This window comes from Suncus etruscus, chromosome 11, assembly GCF_024139225.1.
Source record: "Suncus etruscus isolate mSunEtr1 chromosome 11, mSunEtr1.pri.cur, whole genome shotgun sequence".
NCBI lineage: Eukaryota > Metazoa > Chordata > Mammalia > Eulipotyphla > Soricidae > Suncus > Suncus etruscus.
In genome coordinates this window covers 39,475,302-39,499,054 of record NC_064858.1, presented here as the reverse complement: position 1 = coordinate 39,499,054, position 23,753 = coordinate 39,475,302, and the positions used below count along the sequence as shown (strand labels likewise).

General features: G+C 46.2%; 2 protein-coding genes across 2 annotated transcripts in view; one reads left to right on the top strand and one right to left on the bottom strand.

The window, feature by feature from the left end:
- Positions 1–23,753, bottom strand: part of SYN3 (synapsin III) — a 367,029-nt gene that overhangs the window by 134,068 nt on the left and 209,208 nt on the right. The gene's annotated exons all lie outside the window — the stretch shown is intronic.
- The window catches only part of TIMP3 (TIMP metallopeptidase inhibitor 3), a 49,214-nt gene continuing 48,221 nt past the window's right edge, over positions 22,761–23,753 (top strand). The window contains exon 1 of the mRNA XM_049783133.1: positions 22,761–23,173. Within this exon, the coding sequence (XP_049639090.1) occupies positions 23,053–23,173 (121 nt within the window). The 5' untranslated portion in view covers positions 22,761–23,052. The remainder of the gene's footprint in view (positions 23,174–23,753) is intronic.

Below are 23,753 nucleotides of genomic sequence, written 5' to 3'. Positions count from 1 at the left end.
CAAAGTCACTGGGAAACCAAGGAGGATGAGTGCCGTGTGATTGAGGGTATGGGGTAGCTTCAGTGGAAGGACAAGGTGGGAACAATGTCCCTGAAGCTTTTTGTGTATTTTCATCTTCTGAATGGTAAGCCAGAAACTTTCCTTGCTTTACTTCTCAGGACAAGCTGGAATGGAAGCTTTGGGAGGGTGAAATGTGATGAACCATGGTGTTTCATGGTGAAACATGAAACATGGATGTTCTCTTCTTACCCTGGCACAGTGCCTGGCTCCATGTAGGCCCTTGCCAATGGCCCTCAGAATGCACAAAGGCATTACAGAGGTTCCTCAGGGTCTGTGGGGGTTAATTCTTATGTCTTCATGAGGAAATTGGAGCCACTGAAGCCAGTGGTGGTGCCCAGCGGTACCAAGACTGGAGTGCTATGGAGCCAGATCTCTTGCAGGCCAAGGGCTGAGAGGTGCAGCCAGACCCTGCTTTATGAAGCTGATGTCTGGTGAGACTAGCTTATTCTGGGCAAATCCAGAACTCTTAATCTTCCTGGGCACTCCCAGAGGACTGTTTGCCACTCACTCCTTTCTTCTCAATGGCCTTTTGTCTGGGCTTCAAGCAAAACATACATGATCAATATTTTAGTTCCTTTGTGCCTCTTTCAGTAGCTCCTTTTCCTCTTTCTGCCCAATAAAATGCTCCTAAAAATAATTTTCAATCCTCTTTATCTAGCTTCCTTTCCCATGGTCATTACCCTCTTTCTTGTCTTGTTTTCCACCTCTTTGCTGAAGACTCTCCTGGCAAATCATCAATGCTTGATTAAACTTTAACCTGGAAGACACTGTTATTTTTATTTTCTGTAACCAGCCTGGATCACTATAGCAATCCACCCCACAAATACTACAATCGTTATAACCACATCAGGGTCATCATTTGTCTAAGGACAACCAAATTGGCACTTTTGCCTTCTGCCCAGTGGGAGTCAGTCACAAAGAGTGAGACAGACGCATAAGGATACAAATACAAATGGACTGCCCAAACTTCAGGGTTTGCTGAGTGAGCTCACAGGCTGGTCATTTGCTCAAAACAATATTATTACTCCACCCTGCTTCCCAACACATGAATTATTGGTTAAATTGACAGAGACATTAAAGATAATACATCAGGAGCAGAGACTGGAATATTCCATACAGCCAACCAGCAGACATCCTGAAGACAGAACGTGACACTTTCCTATTCTATTTTTGCCCATATTGCCCTCTATATCTAAAAGATCCTATGCTGTTTTATTCTATCCTTTCCTGGGTGCATGTTAAGTGCCCATCATCTATTCTCTTCTTTCCTGGGTACACTTTTTCTGCCAAATTATATTGCAAGACCTAAATTGTTCTGCCCAGAAGATTATTGCACCCTTGGGGGTCTTTGTTAGTGAAAAAATCTACCACAAATCCTAAAAACTGAGTACCAGAGAGTAAAAGCTCCTACCCAGAGGCATTGAACTGGTTCCTCGACACCTCTAAAAGTAGCTTCCCAGCTCCTAGGCAGGGTTCTGCACCCCTTCAACTGCCAATAGCAAAATCTCCCAGGCAGGGAAGGGACTCTGGAATCAGGGCTGTTTTAAGCTGTCAGACGTCAGGTTCATATCTGAAACTTTCTGAACCCTCTGCTTCTCCCTGGCAGGGCAGGATCATTTAAACTTTGACACTCTTACTCCTGAAATATGATGACCATTTCAAATACTCCAGACTTTTCCACAATGCCCTTCACGCATTTTCACACTTTGAATCTGTGCAGAGAGATACTCCCTCAAGACCAAACGACCCCACAACACAAACTTATGTGTCACCATGTTTGTGCTCCTCTTCACAGAAGGACATCTAGAATGAACAGTTCCCCTCTTTCTACCCTCACACTTGTAAAAGGAGAGAGAGGACATTGACAATCTGAAGCTGGGGTCCAGTCTTACAAGAGGCTGGGGGAGCAGAGAGATCCTATGTTTGCATGCATAGGATATCTGCAGAGCAACTTAATTGCAGAAAGATTCTGGGGCAAGATTCCCCATAATGCCTGGAAAAGCCATCAAGACTGGAAAAAAAAAAAAGCACAGACATGCCCCCATGGGATAACAGAGCTCAAGGTCTGCTAAAGCCCCTCACATTCTTTCTGTCCCTGAGGATGGTGCTGGACCCTGGAGGAGATGGAAAAAAAGACCAGAAGGACAAAAATATGTTGGTGATGTTGGTGCTATTTTATGATTGTTTTTTTCCAGGGGAGAAGGAGGAATGAGGAAGCATATGACAACCACTGGAAAAGGCTAAAGTGGTCAGACATCAGTGTCTGATCAGGGTCTCCAGAGGGACAGATTCAGAGGCCAGGGTGTCCAATCTGCACTTTGTCTGCAAAGGACTATAGGATAGGCTGGAAAAGACCCTCCGACCCCACTCACTAAAGTATCTTCTTCCAGTTCCCCGAGGCCTATAAATATTATTTTATTTGGGAAAAGGGTCATTGCATTGCAGATGTGATTCTGTAAATGCTCATTTTTTGTCTGATTTCTGAGCCACATCAGAGGTGCTGGAAACTATAGTGCTGGGATGGGCCCAGGCCTTCCACCACAAAGCTGAGCTCTCTCCAGTCTCCACTGAGATGAACTTAATTTGGACAGTGCAGTGGGACTGTAGACCCTCATATATATTTTCATGTGAGACAGAAAAAGGGAGATTCAGAGATGAGGTGAAGACAAGGTATCCAGGAAGCCAGAGAGGACAGTGATGTGGCCACAATCCCAGGAATGCCAGCAGTCATGGAGCCCTGAAGATACACAAAACAATGCTGAAGGGCATGTGGCTCTGCTAGAGGCTCGCCCGGGGTAAACATTTTGATTGTCTCTCCTCCAAAACTGAGCACATACATTCCTGTTGCTTGAAACTCTCATCATATGGCCATCTACTTCAGCAACTCCAGGAAGGAAGCAGACAGTAGTAAGAGAGTCAGCACCAACCAATCACCATGCATGGAGCATGCACTGGTTCTAGATGCTGTGTATCAGGAGAGCTTGGGAGGAGAGAGCACAAAGGAGCACATGCATGAGGCCCCAAGTTCAATCTCTGGAATGGTGGAATGAACTGTATCTGCCACCCCAGCATACATCACTGTATTGCTAGACCTGGCTACTGAATCCCATTTCATATAGCCATATTATGGGGAGTGAGTCCTGTTATCACACCTCTTTACCCAGCTTCACTGGTAAAGATCCCTGCCAAAAAATTGGGAGTCTGCCCCATTTGAAGAGGATCACATTAATTCAGTTTAATTGATACTAAATGGGGGAAACAATCTAAGATTATCCCATTTCTTTGGGAAAAAAAAAAGCACCTAATTTCAGATTTTTATAAGAAATACTGATTTAGTTGCTGGTAGTTATTTTAAGTTCCAAGAAATATTGTGCAGACCAAAGCAAATTGTGTCTATTAGGCCTCATCTAATCTCCCAAAAGGGGCTGGGCTCTGTATGCTGGTCAGGGAGGGAGGACTATGCATACTTACAGTGGGCGAAAGAGAGCTAAATCCATGGGGTGTTACAGGACTTGCAACAAAAATAGGGAAATGGTACAGAAAGGCTGGGTGTTCATCATGGAAGGGGAAAAAGAGGGGGAGAAAAAGGAAGTTTGCTGGATGGACTGCTACCCTGAGTGAGTCTTGCAGTGGAGATAGAGTTCAGCAGTAGATGGGGCAGTCAGGAAATATAGCTCAGTGATTGTCTGACCTCAAACCCGGGAGCAATGAGTTTGATACCCAGCACCATCTCATATGCCAAGTGTGATTCCCCAAGGCACTGCCCTTCCTGATCCCTGGAGCTACAATCATACCGCAACACAGCACCACAACAAAGGCAAGAGGGGAGTGAAAGTGTTCCAAGTGGGCCAGCAGCAGGATGAAGAGGTAGAAGGGTGAGGAGCAGGGAAGAAGGTGGGAAGACAAGTAAGCAGGTGAGACTAGATATCAAAGCCCAAGATCCAGGACTCCTGATCCTACTTCTACTGAGGCTGCTCTGAGACATGCAGCCTCCTTACTACTTTCTACCATGGTAGGAGAGAGAAAGCTCCTGTGGTGCCTCTTCTTAGGAGGATATTAATCCTACTGAATCCCATTTAGATTGCTTATAAGCCCCACTGTTGATATAATGGCAGTTGGACTTGGACATGCACCTTGGATACCCCCACTGTAATGACAGTTGAACCTGGGCACTTCCCTGGACACACCCTTTAGACACATCCCCTTGTCATGCTAGATATAAAAGAAAAAACTTGGGTTTTTGCTGAGGGGCCCAGGATAGTGACTGGAGCAGTGCCTGCTGGTCTGCAGGAGGAGGAGAGGAGAATAGATAAAGCATTGGAGAGATGCTGCCTGCTTTATATGTATTCCTTTCTCTTTCTTTTTTTGTACCAGGGCCTCCCCAGACCATCTCTGGGTGGTGAATTTTCATCTATCTCTCCTTTCTCAGAACCTACCCCGAGCAGTGATAACAGGCCTCAGGCTCCAGGAGGAATAAAAGGTATACTTGGTTTCTCTTTCTCTCTTTTTTCTCAGTCCTGGGCAGGCCATCACTACATGTTGGCATCCCTGGGTGGGCATGAAGCCCTACTTGGAAACAAAGCTCTATGAGTTCCTGCGAGCAGAACTGGGCCTTAGAAGTTTTGGGCTTTTGCAGCATGCAACCCTGCAGTACTGACATTTTGGGCCTTTGCAAGTGGTGCTGAACAGGGACATGAACCCTGGACCTTGGTGGTTATTACACCTTACCTCCCTCTACAGTAATACTAGGGGCCAGGACTTTAGCAGGGACAAGATACAGTTTATACTTGAGCATCAACTGAGCTGTAAACTCAGTAAACCCTGGATACTATAAATTTGGTCCTCCTTGCCCCACTTCTCAGAGCCAAGAAGTGCTGCAGATGGCTGGGAGAGGGGACTCTGGGTCAGGAAGAAGCAACAATTATGCACAACCTAACCAAGGCACCCTCCAGACTGTAAATAGTTGGAAGAAACATCCTGGAAAGAGATGTAGGGCTCGTATTGATAGTGCCCCATCCCTAGGACCTAACTACTCAGGATCTCTCATTGTGGCAGTGAAATGTCTTGGTAATTGGAGACTTACTGCAGAGGATACTTTTTGCTGTTGACCCATGATGACTTATCCCCTAAATAACTCAATCTTTCAGAACCTCAGTCTGCCCCCAATTTTGTGCAACACAGAGTGTTGAGTACTTATCCATTGCTAAGTGCCTAGGATCTGTGGTAGGCAGGACAATGGCCTTGTACTCTAATTCCTGAGACAGGTGAATGTTACATTCTAGGAAAAAGGGATATTATATGTATATTTGCAAATGGGAAATAATTAAGGCCCTTGAGATGGGGAGATGACCCAGGAGTTATTTTTGTGGACCTCTATTATAAGAAGAAGCTAGAGGAGGACTGAGCATGTGCACAGAGTAGGAAGCTGCACAAACATGGACACAAAGGTCAGAGAGATGTGGCTACAAGCCAAGGAATGTCAGTAGTCACTGGAAACCAGGAAAAGGAAGTAAGACGTCCTTTTCCAGAGTCTCCTGAGGATCAGTACCCTGACTACTCTTTGATTTCAGCCTAATGATGTTGTATTTACAGTATAAGATTCAGAGACATGAGAAAAAACATTCTTGCTGGATTAAATCACCTAGTTGTGAGCTTGGGAGTCAACCTTCACTTACTATAATCTTGAAAATGGACGCTCAGTGACATGTTATATAATGAAACCAATTCAACTGATGGAAATGTGGGTTAAGTTCTTAGGGCATATTTCTGGCTACAGTAACATCACCAATACATGGCTCACAGTCAGTCATAATTTGTATTTGCTCATTTTCTCCTTCTTTGTCTAATCCATTGGTTTCTAGTTCAGGTCTTAGCTCTCCAGAACTTGTCTGGCCACTTAGAACTCATCTGAACAGGACATCTGTCCATCACAGGCTAAACCTTACACTCTGCACTTTTTCAAATGGAGTCCTCTGAGAAACTTCTGTGAACCTCAGAGGCAGGTCTTGGGGAGGTAGAAGGAAAGTAGTGCAGATGCCAGGAGAACAGTGCAAGCTCCACACAGTCATGCAAGTGCTGTGTAAACAACTGTGATGTTTCTGTCAACTCCCTGCCTCTCCTCCACACTCCAGTGCTCTGAAAATTCAATCCTCTTGTCCCTGACTATTGCAGAACAACCCTTGATGGGGTTGACTGATGGAGGGATGGAGGATGAGGTCTTTCTCCTCCAGCTCAGACCACGCAGCTGCTACCCCGTTCAGCCAGCAATTCTGAGGTGAATGCGGTGGGTATAAAGCTAACAGGCCGTCAGGCTTTTGAAGGTAACAGCTTTATTCTGGCATAAGGCTGAAGCCAAAAGCCTCAGAATCAGCCCCTGGAAAAAAGCCCCAGCCTTCCACAGACCCTTGCTTTTATACATCATAATCAGGTACCACCCTAGGGTGGGAGCAGAATCAGGTACCAACCTATGATGGGAGCAGAATGCCAGGTCACACCCTAGGGTAGGGCACAATCACTGATCAGGGTAGGATCAGTAACATAATAATCCCATGGAAATGTTTACATACACAACACCTGACTATGCAACAGGATGCCCTGGATGGAGGGGGACATATGGCTGAAGTAGCTGGGATGCAGGGCTCTCATTGTGCACTGACTCCAGTGCATAGGATCCAACCTAGAATCAGAGCTTGTGGCTTCTCTAGATACACTGACGGCTTCTGCCCTTGTCTCTGAGGTTCCTATCGGCAGTTGTAAATGAGTTGGGCATTCTGGCCCTTATAGTGGCAAGGATTCTGGAGAACTGGGAAGTAAGTGGTGTATTGAGAGCATCCAGAGAAGAATGAACCCTATAACTGGCCCTTCATCCCTGGCCTCCTTCCTTTGTTGGCTGAACAGCTCTCCTGGTCTCTCTCCTGGACCCTATGGTACAGCTTTTCTTTGGCTTTCTGCCCAGGACATGGTAAGCCTGAGAAAGCACAGCTTATAGCCCCTATCTGAGACAGTGGAGGGAGCAGGCACTAGTCTGGCACCCCAAAGGATCTGCTGTTTGGGCCCTGGTTAGTGGAACACTGAGCTTCTGCTTTGTTACAGGGGTATTGGAAATAATTTTTCTGAAAGTGTGTGCCGTACATTTTAAAAAAGCAAGAAAGCAAAAAGTGCTGCATAAAAAAACCTAAAGACAATCTCTTGGCTCAGTCTAACATAGAGGTCTCTGTTCGTCTTTGATTCAGCTCTGTGATATGAAGGAGGCCTCACCTGGCAACACTTAGCATGTGGGAGTTAGTTCCAACCAAACCAGCACTGAGCCAGGGCCAGCTAACTTCACTCAGTCCCAACTGCTGAATTATCTTGCTTGGAGAAAAGTGGCACTGAGGGACAAGAAAATTGAAACAACACATGAGCTACAGGGCTCACCTGAGACAGGGCTTAGCCTTGGTCCCAGAGAGTGTCTACCTTAAGGAGGGTCATGGTCTGGAGGGGATGCCTCTGTCACAGAACTTGTGGCCCAGGAAGTGCTCAGGTTATGCTCTTGGATAACAAGTATGTTGTCTTAGACAGAATTCTGTAGCATAGTTTGTGGCCATGCCTCATGTTGGTAATGCCCACAAAGCCATGCTGCCTCTGCCCAGAACCCCTGATTTAAGCTAGACATTAACCTAATAGAGCTTTCAAAGGCAGGAGAGTGGGGGTTAAATTGGAAGCAATGTGACTTACAAACCTCTTAATGATAGGGTTTCATGTAAACAATGTTCCAACACCCTCCATCAGTGACCCTCAAACCCCCATATGGGATCAAGGGCACATGTCTTGCATATACCTGGGCCTGAGTTCAATCCTTGGCACTACATATGTATCTCATGTTTCTGTAGCTGGGGGACCTATAGCACAATAGATTTAAGCCGTACTATATTGTGAAGCCCTAGAATTGACTGGGATGGTCTCCAGGCTCTGAACACTACTTGGGGGCCCTTCTCCCATTTAAGAAATAGGCACAATGCCTTAAATGACTTTTCACATCATGGTTTTCTTAAGCCTTCTTCAGTTCTACAAAATTACCCCCATTTTACAAATAAGGAAACTGAGGCTAGAAAAGTTGACCCAATATGCTGAGGGGATCCACCATTGAGCCATTCTACTGGTAGTTAAGTTCAAGCATCTGTTTCCAGAGCACATACCTAGTAAGGGCAGGTGTTAGAAGCTGGAGTTTCCTCCAAAAGATTCCAGAATCAAAGGGTCAAAATAACCAGGAAGAAAAAGGGGAGGAAGAGTGCAGATGGTGATCAAGACTAGAGTGGTCCAAGTCCTGCTGATTCTTTAAGGACTCCATGTCCCCAAGTTGGTTTCAGAATCCAACAAATATGGGTGACATGATTTCTGATTGGTTGACTTTGGGTTTAGCCTTGCCTTAACCTCCATGAGTTTTGAGATTTCTCATCTTGAAAGAGGAAAGCAGTGAGGTCTAGCTTGGTGGGCTGTTGTGAAGAACCATTATCTTGGCAAACACCGAGAACAAGGACCATGGTGCTATGGAGATAACAATCTACCCTCAAACAGTTTCCATTCTTGTTGGAAAGGATGGTGAATACTCACAGAAATGAGGCCACAAAGTCATAAATCCTGAAAAATATCTGAATCTGAGAGTAGAATGAGGGAACTTACATGGGTACAGAGGGTAGCTGTGCTCCTTAAACTAGGACAGACATTTCCAATATATGACACAGAGCTGAATAGACAGGGAACTGGGTATAGAACCCAGGAAGGTCAGGCAAGGGGACTGTGTAGAAGTGCCAGAGATAGAGTGCTGGGCACCTGATGAGTTGGGGCTGGGGGGACTCTGAAGACACTGGAGCAGGAGCACCAAACTACCAGGGAGATATATAGATACATAGAATCTAGCTTAGATTCTAGAAGACCCTGAGGATCCACAGCACATTGTGAGCAAGAGAGGAATAGAATCTGATTTCCCCTCTTGAAATCATATAAAAACGATGACATTAATACTGGCCTGACACAGGTGGATATTTAGTAAATAATTATATTATCGTCACTCCCCCTTCCTGGACACCCACACTAATAATTATAGGCTACAAAGGCAAGTGGCCCTTGACAGTTTGTCTGCATTCTAGAGTCTGTGTGTCCAGATGTACCTGATGGACAAGAGGAGAGAGGGATTTCCTTCCCTTTCATTGCCCCCTCTGCTCCCTGCACTGTCCCTGCTACCCCAAAGCAGATGTCAACCACCTCTGCCAGGCCAAGGGACAACCAGGCCAAGATCTCTGGGTCTCCTTCCAACTGGCTGAATCTTAGACCCTTGAGCCGCCTTCAATGTTGCTGTAAAAATGTGAAGCATTCTAGTCATTTTAATCACTGGGCGTTGCATAAGCCAGCAACCAGTTCATACAAAGGAATGACAGACAGAAAAAGAGATTTTTCAGCATGCCTTCAACCTGCTCCCCTCCCTCCCCCTTTCTTCCTGAAATCAGCCTCTATTCGCTGGCCCTGAGTCTTGCAAAACACTCCAGGTATGTGCAATGGTTTGCGAGTTTGTGGATGTGACATCAAGGTATTTTTTTTGTCTCTGAATACTTGAGGCAAATGCAGTTCCAGCCACCCTTAAGTGGGTTGGAAAGCTTCAGAACATACTCCTTTCTGCCATTGATCCACTGATAATTTGGTTTGGAAACAGAGTAGTTAGGATTAGACCTGAGTGGGCACCAATTGAGGACGATCAGTTCTGGGACTTCCAAAATGATATTATTACAAGGTGCTCCCAAAAGAAGTATCCCCAAGTGCAATATTCCAGCAATGTTTTGATGTGAAGAAAAATTTCTTAAACCTTGCCTAATTCTAAGGGTTCCTCATTCACTATTGTTCTGGTTCAGCCTTTATGGAAATGGTGTGAAGACATCTCCAAAAATGAAGAACAACAAATTCCATATGATCCATTGAGTCCCTTCTTGGACATTTATTCCAAGAACAGTAACCACTGATTTGCAAAGATATATGCATTGCTATGTTTATAGCAGTTCTGTTTACAATAGCAAAGATCTGGAAATAACCTAAGTGCCCAACAATGGATGAGTTGAAAAAAATTTTGGCATTGTTGAACAATGAAATACTATGTGGGTATCAGAAAAGATGAAATTTTGCAGTTGATTGTACCTTGGGCAGAATTGGAAGGTATGCAATGTGTGGTGACTCAGAAGGGAAAAGACAAATACTGGAAAGCTTTAGATCATATTCCTTTCTGCCATTGCTCCATAGTCTCCACTCATATGTGGAAAACAATTCCAAATGAAAGCAAACCTTGAGTTATTGCTAACAAAAAAGTGAACATAGACTGCGAGGGCCAGAGTGCCAGGGTGAGGGGAGAATGGACCTTGAGACAGTGGTGGAAGGTTACTAGTGGGGTCATAACATAATGAGAATAAAATAGTAAGCAGAAATAGCCTGGGACCACACTACCTTATTAAAAAAAAACAGGAACAGAAACTCTCCTAATTTAGATTTTTCAGTAGCCTCTGAACTCTTCTTGCACTAATAATCAAAATTTTGTGAGGGTCTACTGTGTGGACTCAGAAGAAAAAGCTTGATTCAACAATTTATAAAGAAGGAAAAATGAGACAGAAACTGACAATCTCAGTAGAGTGTGATAAATATCAAATGTCATCCAAGGTCAACTCTGATGGGTGGAAACCAGCTGGAGTGGAGGGAAAAGAACTTGTAGGAGATGGGCCTAATAATGCTGAAGGATAATGTTGTTTGGCTATTCACTCACAGTTGGCTCTGACAGACATTTTGTCAAATCCTGTCCCTGTAGCTCTCATCTTGTTTATTCCTCGTAACTCTATGGACTAGGAACCAACAGGTACCAACTTATAGATGACAGAATAAAAGCACAGAAAGGCCATTTACTTGTCCAAGATCACAGTAGTTACTGAACAGCAACAGTTTGCTGGTAAACATTTAATAACTGGCTTTCCAACACCAAAGCCTTCATTTGAAGTGCCGGCCAATGGCAATGGTGTCAATATCTCTATCCCAGCCAATTTTGTGTTCCAAGGTGATGTCACTGAGGGTGGACTTGGGAAGCACTTACAAGACTCACCCTTCAAAAACATTTCCACCTTTCAGATACCATTGCTGGTAAGAAGCTCAAGAATAGAGATGAGTATGATACAATGCAACACTTAGGATGGTATGATTTTTAAGGTTTTTGACCCTTATTTTTAATATTGTTTAATAGTAAGCTAAGAGTAAGTTTATCTAATTGAACTTTCAAGGATAGCAATGTTTCATAGCTCAAAATTTCAGAAACTCTAACAATCAGATCTCGCAAGACTATTCTAGAACTTCCTGCTCTCTGGATATTAGTGAAAGTAGGAGAAAGATCCTCCAAGGTCAAAGGAAGAGCAGGAACACAAAGAGGCAGACAAGAAAATAGACCAACCATGACATTTGGTTTGCAAAATGTTTTTTGAAAAATCTTTGGTGTATAGAAAGAACAGTGGTGCAAAGGGTAAAGGGCGGAATTTGGCCCTTCACCCCCCCCTTGCCACCTATTTACTATGTGAACTTGGCCTAATGTTGCTTGACACTATGCCTCCACTTTCTCTTTTCATGAAGCGGGCAGGATAATAACATTCTGACATGGGAGAGCTGTCAGATTCAAAGACATTTTTCTGTAAAGTACATTGAACAGGACATGGTACATATTAAAGAAAATTCTCCATTAGGTATTTATTCTTTGATCCCTGAAACTATGGTTGTGAAGACAATGTCTGTCTCCACTTTGTAGAGATTCAATATAAGCTTGAAAGAGAGATGGAGCTGGACTGATTGCATAGCAGTAGGGTGTTTGCCTTGCACAAGGCCAACACAGGATGGACCCCAATTCAATTCCTTGCATCCCATATGGTTCCCAGAACCTGTCAAGAGTGATTTCTGAGCACAGAGCCAGGAGCAATCCCTGAGCACTGCTGGATGTGACTCCCCCAAAAAAACGCACGAGAGAAAATGCAGGAACTGGAGGTGATGGGATTTGAAAATGTGTTTGTATTTTAGCTTCCATGTTCATCCCAAGGACTGGAAATGACACTGACATACAGAATCTTACTCTTCAGGCTTGGTTTGAGAGGGTTAAACCAAAATGTCATGTCTAGACACTTTGACTACTGGGTATAAGAGACTCTGGGAAGGAGTGACTTCCCCCCAATACATTCTGAAAATATATACACTTCCCTCTAACCCTCAAACACACACGTCCTATTTCACAGCTCTCTTCTATACCCTCCTTTCTCCATGATAAGAACCAGCAGGGAGGTTCAGAACATGAGTTTTGGGCCTCGATGGTCTCCATGGACATAGTTAGCCATAAATCTCTGTCCCTATGTTTTTGTATCTGAGAAAATAAAACATCATAAAAATAATATTAGTGCTTGCTTCAGCCTTCTCCATCAGGATAACTATAGATTCATACATGGAGTCAGCTCAGGAGAAAGTCTGGCACCCAGCCGGCACTCTAAGAATTCAATCTTACTATAACATTGATTTCTTTGCCTCCATCTTTCTTCCATTCCTTCTTCTATTCCTCTTTTGATGGTTAAAGAGAATGTGTAGAAATTTTCTTCTCTTTAATACACACAGGCTACTTAACAGCAGGCCTGATTTCACACATGGGGAAATCTGTTGGACCAATTCTAGATATAGAGGTTCTTACTTGTGCCAAATAGCTTCTCCATGGTACTCTGTGAAATGCTTTAGAAAACCCTCAAGGAAGGGCTTCTCTGTCCTCCCTTTGGCCAGTGGAGGCCTGGAGAGTCTTATGCTAAGAGGCATGGTCAAGGTCACAGATGAAAAGGAAAGAATGATTAAAACTCAGATTTACTGACATTACAGGCCTTTCCTCTCATCATTTTGCTAGTTTATCTTGCAGAATATTCCAAGGGTAGTTTTGAAATATCATAAATCCTAACTCCCTGGTTTTATATGCAAAGGAAGGGGGTTCATTGATTTACTTAATGTTACCCAGCTGTGGTCTATGGCAGAACTGGGACAAAACCCTGCTATCCTGCCTCCATCTCAAGCTTGCAATTTCAGGAGCAAATGAACCCCTATTCAATCGTTGCTAAATGTCCTGATCAGAATTCTATCAGCTTGCCTCTGGGTTCTGGGTCTTTTGTAATACAAATGTAATTTTTCTGTGGCATCAATCCAAATTCTGAGTAAGAAAGGACACACCCACACCCCAGAAACTGCCTGCCTTGTGATTTCTCCTGCATCTTCTTCCCCGCAAACTAGACAGAGCAAGAGATACATCTCACTTGCCTGCAGAAGAACTCCTTTGGCTACAGGTGTGGAGAGGCCTCTTTCTCCTCCTCTGGGCTGGGCTATCCAAATATCATGACCTTTGAGCATTTAAGGGAGCCCAAAAGATCCAGAAAAATCACCAACAGTAATGCCCTACTGTACCTGGGGTGTTGTGAAGAAACCTGGCACACAGTATCCAGAGAGAGTCATGGTGTGGACAAAGACCTCTGATCACACCCCCTTTCCTTGCTGATTGACCAGTGGCTAAGTCACAAAGCACCCCGCTTCACAGAGTGAGGCTGTGAGTTTAAACCTCATGTGCAGAGCTCTGTCTCTACAGCGCTGAAGAGACATTTTCTTTTTTTTAATATAATTTTTATTTTAATCATAGTGGCTTACATATCTTTCACAGTCATATTTTAGGTACATATTAACATTGAATCAGGGGAATTTCCATCACCAAATTGTCCTCCCTCCACCCCTGTTCCCATTCTGCCTCCCATATCTCCCACCCTCAACCCCCAGGCTGCTAGAATGAGTGGTCCCCTCTGTGTCTAGCTTACTACTTAGTGATCAAATAACTGTTCAGTTGTGGTACCCTCCATTATTTCCCCCTCTATTTGGGAGATGGGACTAGATAGTTCAAGTTATGTGGTTTTGTTTAAAGAAGAGAAAAGCAATAATATGGGGTAAAAATCAAATACGCCGGAAATGGGCAGAGTTTGAAGAGACATTTTCTATCTCTATTTCTACAGCTCTTCCAGATATGTGTGATTCCCCCACCGCCTGCTGACACTCCCTGGCTTACATGCGTGAGCACTTACACATGTGAGCACTGTATCCAGATTCATGAGTCCTAAAAAAACACCTAAGTCAGGGTGTGAGTGTCACAACTATGTATGTATGTTACACAAGTCATTAGGGAAAGACAGGGGATGGAACCATATTAACCAAAGGCAAGAACTTGCCATTGCCGAGCAGAAAAGCACCTTTCAGTTTGTTTTATTTTTCCTTTTCTGAGGGGCATTCCTGGTGGTTCTGGGGGCACCATGAGATGCCACACTTTGTACTTACTTGCCTCAGCTTTCTTCACTATGGAATGGGCATCACATGCTGTGGTGTGGGGTTGTGAGGGTTGTGAGAAGCATTAGACTAAAAATTCTAGTAGAGTCTCCATCCTTGTTTCTTTTCTTGAAAAGGGCATTATTTAGACTACATACAGCAGTGATCAGAGATCATTCCTGGCTCTGAGTTCAAGGGGATTATACATGATGTGAGGAAGTGAACTCTATTGGCCACATGCAAGGAAAGCCTTACCCACTGTACTATCTCCCTGGCTCCATTCTTTTTCTCATCTTAAGAATTTCCACTTCTATGATTCCCAAGTTGAGGAGCTTGACAGTGAAGGGTAGGAAGTTCTGGTCTTTGTCCTCAATTTCATGTTTAGGAAAGTCAGCAGAGATAGTTGAGGACAAGGAACCAAGGGATCTGGCTCCTTGTCTAACCCATTTGCACAATCCTGTGTAACCCTCAAAAAACCCACCTCCCCTTTCTTTGTGTCATAATGGTAGAGGGGCATTGGCATCACCCAGTGCTCTCTGAGTTTGGCTCTTAGTTTTCCTATGATGTGAATTCTCAAGCATCTCTCTTTTGCCAGGTTCAGCATTCTAGCTCCTGTCCTCCCTGCCTATGCTTCTTTCTTGTACAGGTCTGGGCACTCCTGAGGACAGGTATATACTGAATCAATACCAACACTTGGCACACAGTAGTGGGCATTAGTGCCCCTGGAGTATGTGACAGGAAGGAATCCTTTCCCTTTCCACCAAGAAACCAACAATCTCTCTGTGACCACTCATTATGAGACAAATGGAGAAGGTACGTGGAGCAGGAAAGGGTTAGGCCAGAATAGGCCGGTGGAGAGAGGCTGGGACAGACAAGGAGCTGAGGGCCTGCACAGTGAGATGGGGTCCTGGCTTCCTGGCTGCTAAGTGAACACAGGCAAGCCTTCCTTCCTGTGGGGAGAATTACGTGGTGGAAATAGCTTTCTTTTAAAGCCCTATAGTACCTGTGCTCTGACTATAAGATCTTTCCCTGCCCTCCCTGCCTCCTCATTCTTCCCCCTGCCCAAAGCAAACACGTGGGTGGGTTGTGACCTACTCCCCATAGGCTTTCTTTCTGCTGAGAGGAAAACTAGGGGTCAGCTTGACATAAGTGACTTCACATGCTGGCCACTAACTAGCTCACTGGAAATAGTAAAATTGTGGTTGGTTGCTCATTTATGAATCACCAGGACCCAGGGCTCATGAACATGGGCTCTGAATCAAGTGGCATTTCTGGGACTAAGATGCTGAATTACAGAAACTGCATCAGAGAAGCTCATAAATGGGTGATACTGATGCACCCACCTTCTCCTTCCCTGCCATTTACAGCAGAGCAGGTTCTCCATTTAGTAAGAGCATATTACAACATATGGAGGCCGTGCCAGGCATTAGAGAATCTCCTGGATTTGCTTGCTGTCTAGACCAGTGTCTCACTTTTCTCACTAGGGCCCTCTGCCAACCTTGTTTCCCAAGTCCCCATCCCCTGTGCTATTAGTTGGCCCTCTACTCTCATGCCATGCACCTCCCTTCTTCCCAGTGATATAATTTCCACCAAAGGACACTTTGGAATAATCCAGGGCATCTAGTTCAGAACTCTGTTCTAGGAGACATACAGAACCATCTCATGGGTTAGCTATGTGTGTGTGCATGAAAGCATGTGTGTGTGTGTGTGTGTGTGTGTGTGTGTGTGTGTGTGTGTGTGTGTCTGATAGAGAAAGAGAAAGAGAGAGAGAAATTTGAGAACAGGCTGCAGAGGGGGAGCAGTGGGATGGGTGTTGTTGAGACAACATCCTGGAAGTGATGACTCTGGCTAACTCATGAAAGCTGGATGGAAGAATGTGGGGAGTGGGTGATGTGATGAAGGGTGAATTCCAGGCAAACACTGAGGTCGGGTGGGAGAATAAGCCTTCATAGCAGGAAGCCAGAAGCTTCACCCTACTGGGTAGTAAGGAAAAAACGAAGGCAAAAGGCTTCAGGGAAGATCCTGGGTAGGGTCTGCAATATCCTAAGTCTATGGAGGAAGTTGGGGACCACCACAAGAAGGTCTTAAGAGCAAACAGGTTCTTTTATGGGGTTCTGGTAGGAGCCCAGTCACAGAGGACTAGGAGCACCTTCCTTTGAAATTTGAGACTTGGGATGGCAAAGGGAACCAATGATGGATAATATGAGGCTAAGGACAGCTGAATTTCAGTTCTCTAGGGAAATTTGTGAACTTTGGTAAAGAAAGATCTCTTTAGAGATCTACCTCACTTCAGAGGTAGAAATGGTGATGAAGTGCGGTCACTGACGCAGCTGAACATTTGGAAGAAGGAAGTTTCAAAGGAACTGGGCACTGAATGACTTGAACAGGACTTGAATGGCAGTGTCCTCTTGCTCTCCAGCAGTGGACAGCACTGAAGGGGATTAAGGGTAAGACAATAGAGTTGGGAACCTGAGGATGCTGCCAGCAGGTGTTGAATATGAACTTGGGGAGAAGAGTTGCTTTCATGGACGCTGTGGCATGGACAGTCTGGTATTGGGGTATGCACAGGAGATCAAGAAAGCCAGGGCAGAACACTGAGAAACAAAGAAACGGAGTAGGGTTGAGTTGGACAGGGACAGCCCCAGGATCCAAGTCTCCCCAGTCAGAAGGACTGCAAGAAGGACATGATCGATCGTGGTTTCCAAGGCTCCTGGGTTTGTCCCCATAGCACTGGGCAAATTAGTCACAGCTCTAGCTCATTCTGTGGTGGCCAATCAATCAATTGCCTGGGCCCAAAGGGCATCTCCCACTCAGCCTGATAGGAGACTCATTCACCACGTGTGGGTCTCACCCCTCTGGAGCCTCTGAGCCACCTGGCAGCGAAATTCTGCTGAGTGTTCAGCCTTCAAAGAAACCATAGAGAAGCTGCTCAAGTTCAAGGAAAAATAGAGGAAGTCCCGTAGCACACGAAAGACATTAACTCAGGGTCCAGGATGCTTATATCCTTGTATCCCTCCAAAAAAGGATATACTACTAGGCACGCGGTCTCTGCAAATAATAACAATAAGAAGAAGAAGCAAGAGGCAGAAGATGAACTGTATCCTAGTCTCCCACCACTTCAAAACACAGGGACACGGAGTCTCTACAGGGCACATATGTTTTCTGATTTAAAATTCTGGCGAGATTGGACCAGATAATAAAGAGTTGTTAAGACACCTGTCTTATACATGATCAATTCTGGTCAGAACCACCAAGAGTGACCCATAGAGCACCAAGCCAGGGATAAGCCCTGAGCACCACCTAATGTGACCCCCAAAGAGAAACCCTAGGGAGAACTTTCCCAGGGGAAGAAATGTGAGCACACAGGATGTAGGGCAAAGAAGCCAGAGACTTACTGAGGGACCTTCACTCCCTGGCAGGTCTGGGGTAGGGCTGAGGCGGGGGCTGGAGCCACCTGCAAGTTTACTCTGTAAAATTGGTTCCACCCAAGGCGAGGAAAGGTGTTTCCTTCGATGGGTGCCAGACGCAGAGTGAACCTGCAGAAGCCACTTCCCAGCAGTGGGCAGGCGTCCAGTGGAGGGGCTGCCCGGGCCTCCTCACCATAATGGGTCGATTGCTGGGAGAAGGCTATTTTGAAGGTAATGACTTTCAGCTGGATTGTGGGTTTGAGGGAGGCGCCAAGGCTGGGGTCTGTGGGGTGGGAGGGAAGAAAATAAATTTCCTAAGGAGGCACTCATGTCTTGTCGGCCACATTTACTCCAGGTCGAACTTCTAGAGGCCAGCTCTGCCCTGGAAGAATGAGCCCAGGGTATCCTCTCTGTGTTCCCTTCTACTCTGTCTCGCCCACACTCATGATTCACAAGAATGGCGCTCTGGAAAGCACAATCCCCCCACGACTGGCTTGTGGCCAGCTGGGGGCAGGGAGGTGAAGTTGGACCGCTGCAGAGCCAGACGGGCTGCTGGTTGAGAACTTTATGGCCATGGCAGACAGGAGGGGTTAGCATCACCTACTCAAAAGCACACTCTAATGGGTGTGGACTTGAGCTCCTCTTCAACGAGACTGGCTGAATCTGCAGCAGAGGGAAAGGGTGTTCTCTGGTTTATATCGCCCCCTAGCACTGGTCAGTGAAATAGGACGCTGAGCTCCTAGGAGCTACCACTTTCTTAGGTGAAGTTTAGGGTGCCTGGGGATACGCGGGAGTGGGACTGGAGAAAACTGAAAACTGGGGAGGAGATTCAGAGATAGTGTCTTGGGGGAAATGACATTTAAGCTGGAATAAGAAGGCACTTTAATGATTCTTAAAAACAATTGGGAATAATCAAAAACACTCTTCCAAACCTTTCAATGTGTATAAGGCAAGAGGCAGAAGGACCCTCTACCTTGCCATTGCCATTCGTGTGTTCTACCTGAGTACTGGAGGAAAGAACAGAACAGGAAGTCAAGGCGAGCCTCCTGAGAGCTGCATGTAGACTTAAAAACCCGATTAAATGGCATGATACAGCTTCAGAATCATTTGCTCTGTACTTGAGTTCCCCTAGGGTCTCAGTCATTTTGAATATAGGAGAGCTCTTGGAGACCACTGGGCTATGCCATGCAGTAAGCAGGTAAATTGATCTTCAAGCAGGTAGGTGATTATTTTTATCTTGGAGTCATATTCCTTTATACTCAGAGCTTCTGGCTCTGTGCTCAGGGATCACACCTGGTAGTGCTCAGAGAAACACATGGGTACTGATGATTGAACTTGGGTCTGGCATGTGCAAGGCAATCACTCTACCTGCTGTTCTATGTTATTTTATAGCTATTTTTAAGGGAAGTTCCAAGAAATTCTCAGGGTATCTAAGGACCATTCCTGGCATAATTAGCAAACCGGACTGATGGTTTAATGCAAAGCTCTGAAGATGTCAGAGCTGGGCACCAGTAGGACACCCTAAGCTACTTGGCTTCTAGACTATAACCTCTACTCTGCAGCTGCTTTTGAAATAAATTTCAGGTCTTCTGTTTTTTCCTTCCCCAATCCACTCCAGCCTCTTTTTTGGTCCTCCAGAAAGGTTTGCCCAACATCTCTTTGTAGCGATATGTTTGGAATGTTTTATGAAACTATTCAGCAATATTCAGAAAAGAAAAGAATAAACACTCAAGAGATAAACCTCTGGGAAGTTTGGTGCTGTCTCTCCTCCAATTGGCTCAGAAGCGGGTTTATCAGGCAAGAGAAATGTTTAGTCAGAGCAGGAGGAATCTGGCACACGGTGAGACTGGAAACAAGCTGCAAACACACCTGTCTACCCTCATCTGAGACAAAGATTCATGACTGTATGGCCATGGCATGGGGTGCAAAGGAGGAGGCATACACAGTGGCTAGGGAGCAGCAGTATGGGGGTGAAGATTCAGGCCACTGAACCCAACCTCAGCTCTACTGCTTCACCTGGATGAACCATGTTGTCCCTCCCTGGGAAGTGGACCATCTGTGTCCATGGCCAGCTTTCCACAGGAAGAGGTGTATACAAGCTCAACTTTCACAGAAAAGTCCAGAAAAGACACTGTCAGCTCAGCCTGTAGGTTTGAGGAGAACCACCCTGAAGATTCTTATGAGCTTTAATTAATCTTGAATAGATTCGAGTTGCCAAAAGAAAGTGGGAAAGTGGTTTTATCCTGAGTCAACATTTGCCCCTTGTACACACCATTTAGCCTAACAAGTGTCTTTGAAAAAGCAATTTTGGGCACCATAATGCACTGATTAAAGGTTGTGAAGGGCCCTGCTGGAGGACTCAACCCTGAATGACTGGGGGCATCCCTTCATAGGACCTATGGAACTTATCCTGCTTTTCTTAGGGGCTTGGACTGAGCTGCCTCTACATCATTGGCTAAATAAGCACAACCTCAGGTTAGACAGGAGGGAGACAGAGGGAGAATGTTCCAACTAAAAGGGAAGCAGAGTCCCTAAGGCATTGCTTAGCCTGGTTCAGGGTAGAGAGCAAGAGGAAACTGAAAGGCAATTACACGACCTCTCAGTTGGAAAAATAACCAGATCACTCCTGTGCTCATGTGACCAAGGAACTGCCAATGTCAAATGCCTCAGATGTTTTCCTTAGGGAGCCCACTGCCTGTAGTTCATGTTCAGAGGTTAGCTGCCTGAAATGATTTCCAACCTTTTCTAGGGGGAAATACTGGCATTTGGGATCAAACCTTAAGGTGAAGTGGAAAGAGGAGAGAGGACCTGTTTGTGGATAAGATGCTTATTCAAAGTAGATTTCATCTGGAAAGACTTGTAAGACTTTCCACATGACTGTATAAGCGAAATTCTAAAATCCCACCCGTATGTCCTCATGCCACCTGGATCCTGGCAGTGTTCCCAGGGGCGTATTTCAGGACTCAATGCCCTTGTCATTCACCTCCATGCCTGAGTCTCCTGGAGCTCAATTTTGTGTTCTGAGTTAAAAAGCAAGTTAAATAGCTCAAAGTGTTTCTGGGGTGAAATAGACAATCATATCTCAAGAAATAAAAGGGGCGACTGAAGTTTAAGGTGGACAGGCTTCAAAGCTGGAAAGGGCACAAGATGGAAGATATGAAAACTAAATTCCCAGCCCTGTGAGGAAAATGTTTAAGTGGCAGAGGGCAGAGAAGGAATTGAAGGGAATGTTCTTGGAAATACTGCTTCCAATGAAAATTTCTTTTGCCCCTGCCAGGTCACTTCTTGGAGGAATAAATGGAAGTGTTTCTGAGAAAGAGGCTGAATTGCATTTCTGATTAGTATATATCTCAGTGGCTGCAAACATTTGGGATTTCTTAAGCCAAAACATTGAAATCTCTATTTAAATGGGATGGTTGGATAAGAAAGAGACCCACAGCCGTGTGGAAAGTAAGATGATTCCAGTTGCAAAGGAGCATTTCAACAATGAGAATTAACTGTTGCTTAGGTCCAGGGAACATCTTTCTATGAATCTTATTTTTCTTTGAGATGCAAGGGATTGAAGTCATGCCTTGCACACACGCAAGCTATGACCTCTACTACTGAGCCCCACCCGCAATCCCAGAAACACCCTTCTTAAGATGGAAATGAATGAATGAGTTCCTGGCTGGTTCCCAATGGCACACTGTTTCCTGCCAGTTTCATCTGGAAAGCGTGTATTACTTTAAGTCTTTCTGACTTAAAAGGAGATATCACCAGGAGATAGGAGGAGGCAAAAGATGGAAAACAGAATGCAGAATCAAATAGTTACTTCTAAGAGCTGAGGCACTTCACCATAGTAGTATCAGTTCTTAGAAATTCTTGGAGCTAGTAAATCTCAAGATCCCAGGGCACTATCCCAGTTTCAATCAGTTCACCCAGACTTCATATTACACACACACACACACACACAGGTGTGTGTGTGTGTGTGTGTGTTTATCTATGTGGGTGCCTGTGTTTTTCAGCTACCACATCCTGTGTTCATTCTTTTCCAGGACCTTTCTTTGCTCTGGCCTTGTCCCTGCCTTCTTCTAGTACATATCTCAGCACCCCTGGCACCTCTTTTTGCCAGGCACACAAAACAGCGCCCTCCACAGCTTTTTCAAACCTGCTGTGTTTTGTCTCCTTCAGAGCACTATCACCTCCTTCGAGGAGACTTGTGCTTGTCCCCACTGGGACCAATGAATCTTCAATTCAGCTTTGCTCTTAGCCCCAGAGCCATAATGGAACTGACAGAATGATTTTCACAGGTTCCTCTGAGTAATCCTGGCAAACAACTCAGGGTAACAGCCAGCTTCCAAACGCGGTGCTAGCCTCTCAGGTCCCAGGGCTGTCAGGGGTCAGAGATGGGGTGCTGAGAATGGGCACAGGCTTCCTAAAGCCTTTACCCTGCTTCTTTGCTCTGCTGCCTCTGCTGGCCTTGGAGAAGGTGGCGCAAAGTCGCTTTCCTCCTCCACCTGGCTAGGTGGTCTCCACCGGCGAGGAAGGCTTGGAGAGTGAGTGTCTGGGACTGGAATTTTTAGTCTGGGATAGAGGGGCTCCCCCGGGGGCGAGGTGGACATGTGGCTAGGGTGCCAGGAGGGTGGTGGTGGCGAGGGGCGCCGCTTCTCGGCCATCGGGCGCGCGGGTCAGAGGCGAGTCCCTGCCCACGCACTCGCGTGCCCATCCACGGCCACATTATTCCCTATAAGGATCTGAACGGTCCGTGGGGCGCCCCGCCCCGGCGCCCCGACCCCGGCGCCGCCCCCCTCTCGGAGGGCCGATGAGGTAATGCGGCTCAGCCATTGGTCGGAGGGGGCGGGCCCCGAGCGCCCGAGAGGGGGTGCAGGGGGGCCCCTGGCTATATCTCCCCGCCGCCGGGGTGCAGCGCAGAGCGGGCAGCAGGCGAGGCGCTCGGACAGCCAGCCAGCCAGCCGGCTTCTCCTCCTCCCTTCTCCCCGTTCCTTCTGCTCTTGCAAACCTCCGCTCCGACTCCCCAAGAGCTCCTGCGCCCCAAGAGCTGCGTGCGCCCCGTCCCGCCAGGCACTCAGAGGCCAGCGCGCCCCCCGCCGCCAAAGTTGCGCGGCCAGAGAGAGAGACAGAGAGAGAGAGAAAGAGAGCAGAGCTGCGACCCCGCCGGCAGCGCGCACGGAACTTTGCAGACGCGAGCGGCAAGCAGCCCCGGGCAGCGGCAATGACTCCCTGGCTCGGGCTCGTGGTGCTCCTGGGCAGCTGGAGCCTGGGAGATTGGGGCGCCGAGGCGTGCACATGCTCGCCCAGCCACCCCCAAGACGCCTTCTGCAACTCTGACATAGGTAAGGGTCCTCGCGGTCCCTTCCACGAGCCCCCCAGCAGGCGCCCACTTGACTTGATGGAGTTGGGGTTGGGGTTGCTGCGCCCTGCGAGGTTGGAGAGGCAGGTCGGGTGGGTGGGTGGGCCCCGGACCCCGCTTCTTTTCGGGATCTAGGCTCGGGCTAGTATGGCGAGATGGGCGAGGGGCTGCAGCAGATCCACAGGGACCAAATGCCCTGCAGGGAAAAAAAACCTCACTAACCCTTTGAGTCCCCCTTTTCAGGGCGCCAGATCTCTTCTCAGCCCTTTGACGTCTATGAAATTTTCCCTTTTCGTTTATGGCGGGAGAGGCTAGGTTGGAAGAAAGGTGGCAATTGTGGGGCGGGGAGGGGGTGCGGCGGGTGTTCCTAAAACTTGAAACGTCAATCCCAGTGTGAGATGCTGAATAGTGAACAAAAAAAAAATAAATAAATAAAATGAAAGTTGCAGGGGAAGTCAGTCGTACAGGGCAAATCGCTGGGGATGCTTGAAGTTTCCTGAGTTCTTTTCTTCTAAAGTGACTTCATACTTCATTCATTTTTTTTTGAAGACCCCTACCCAGGA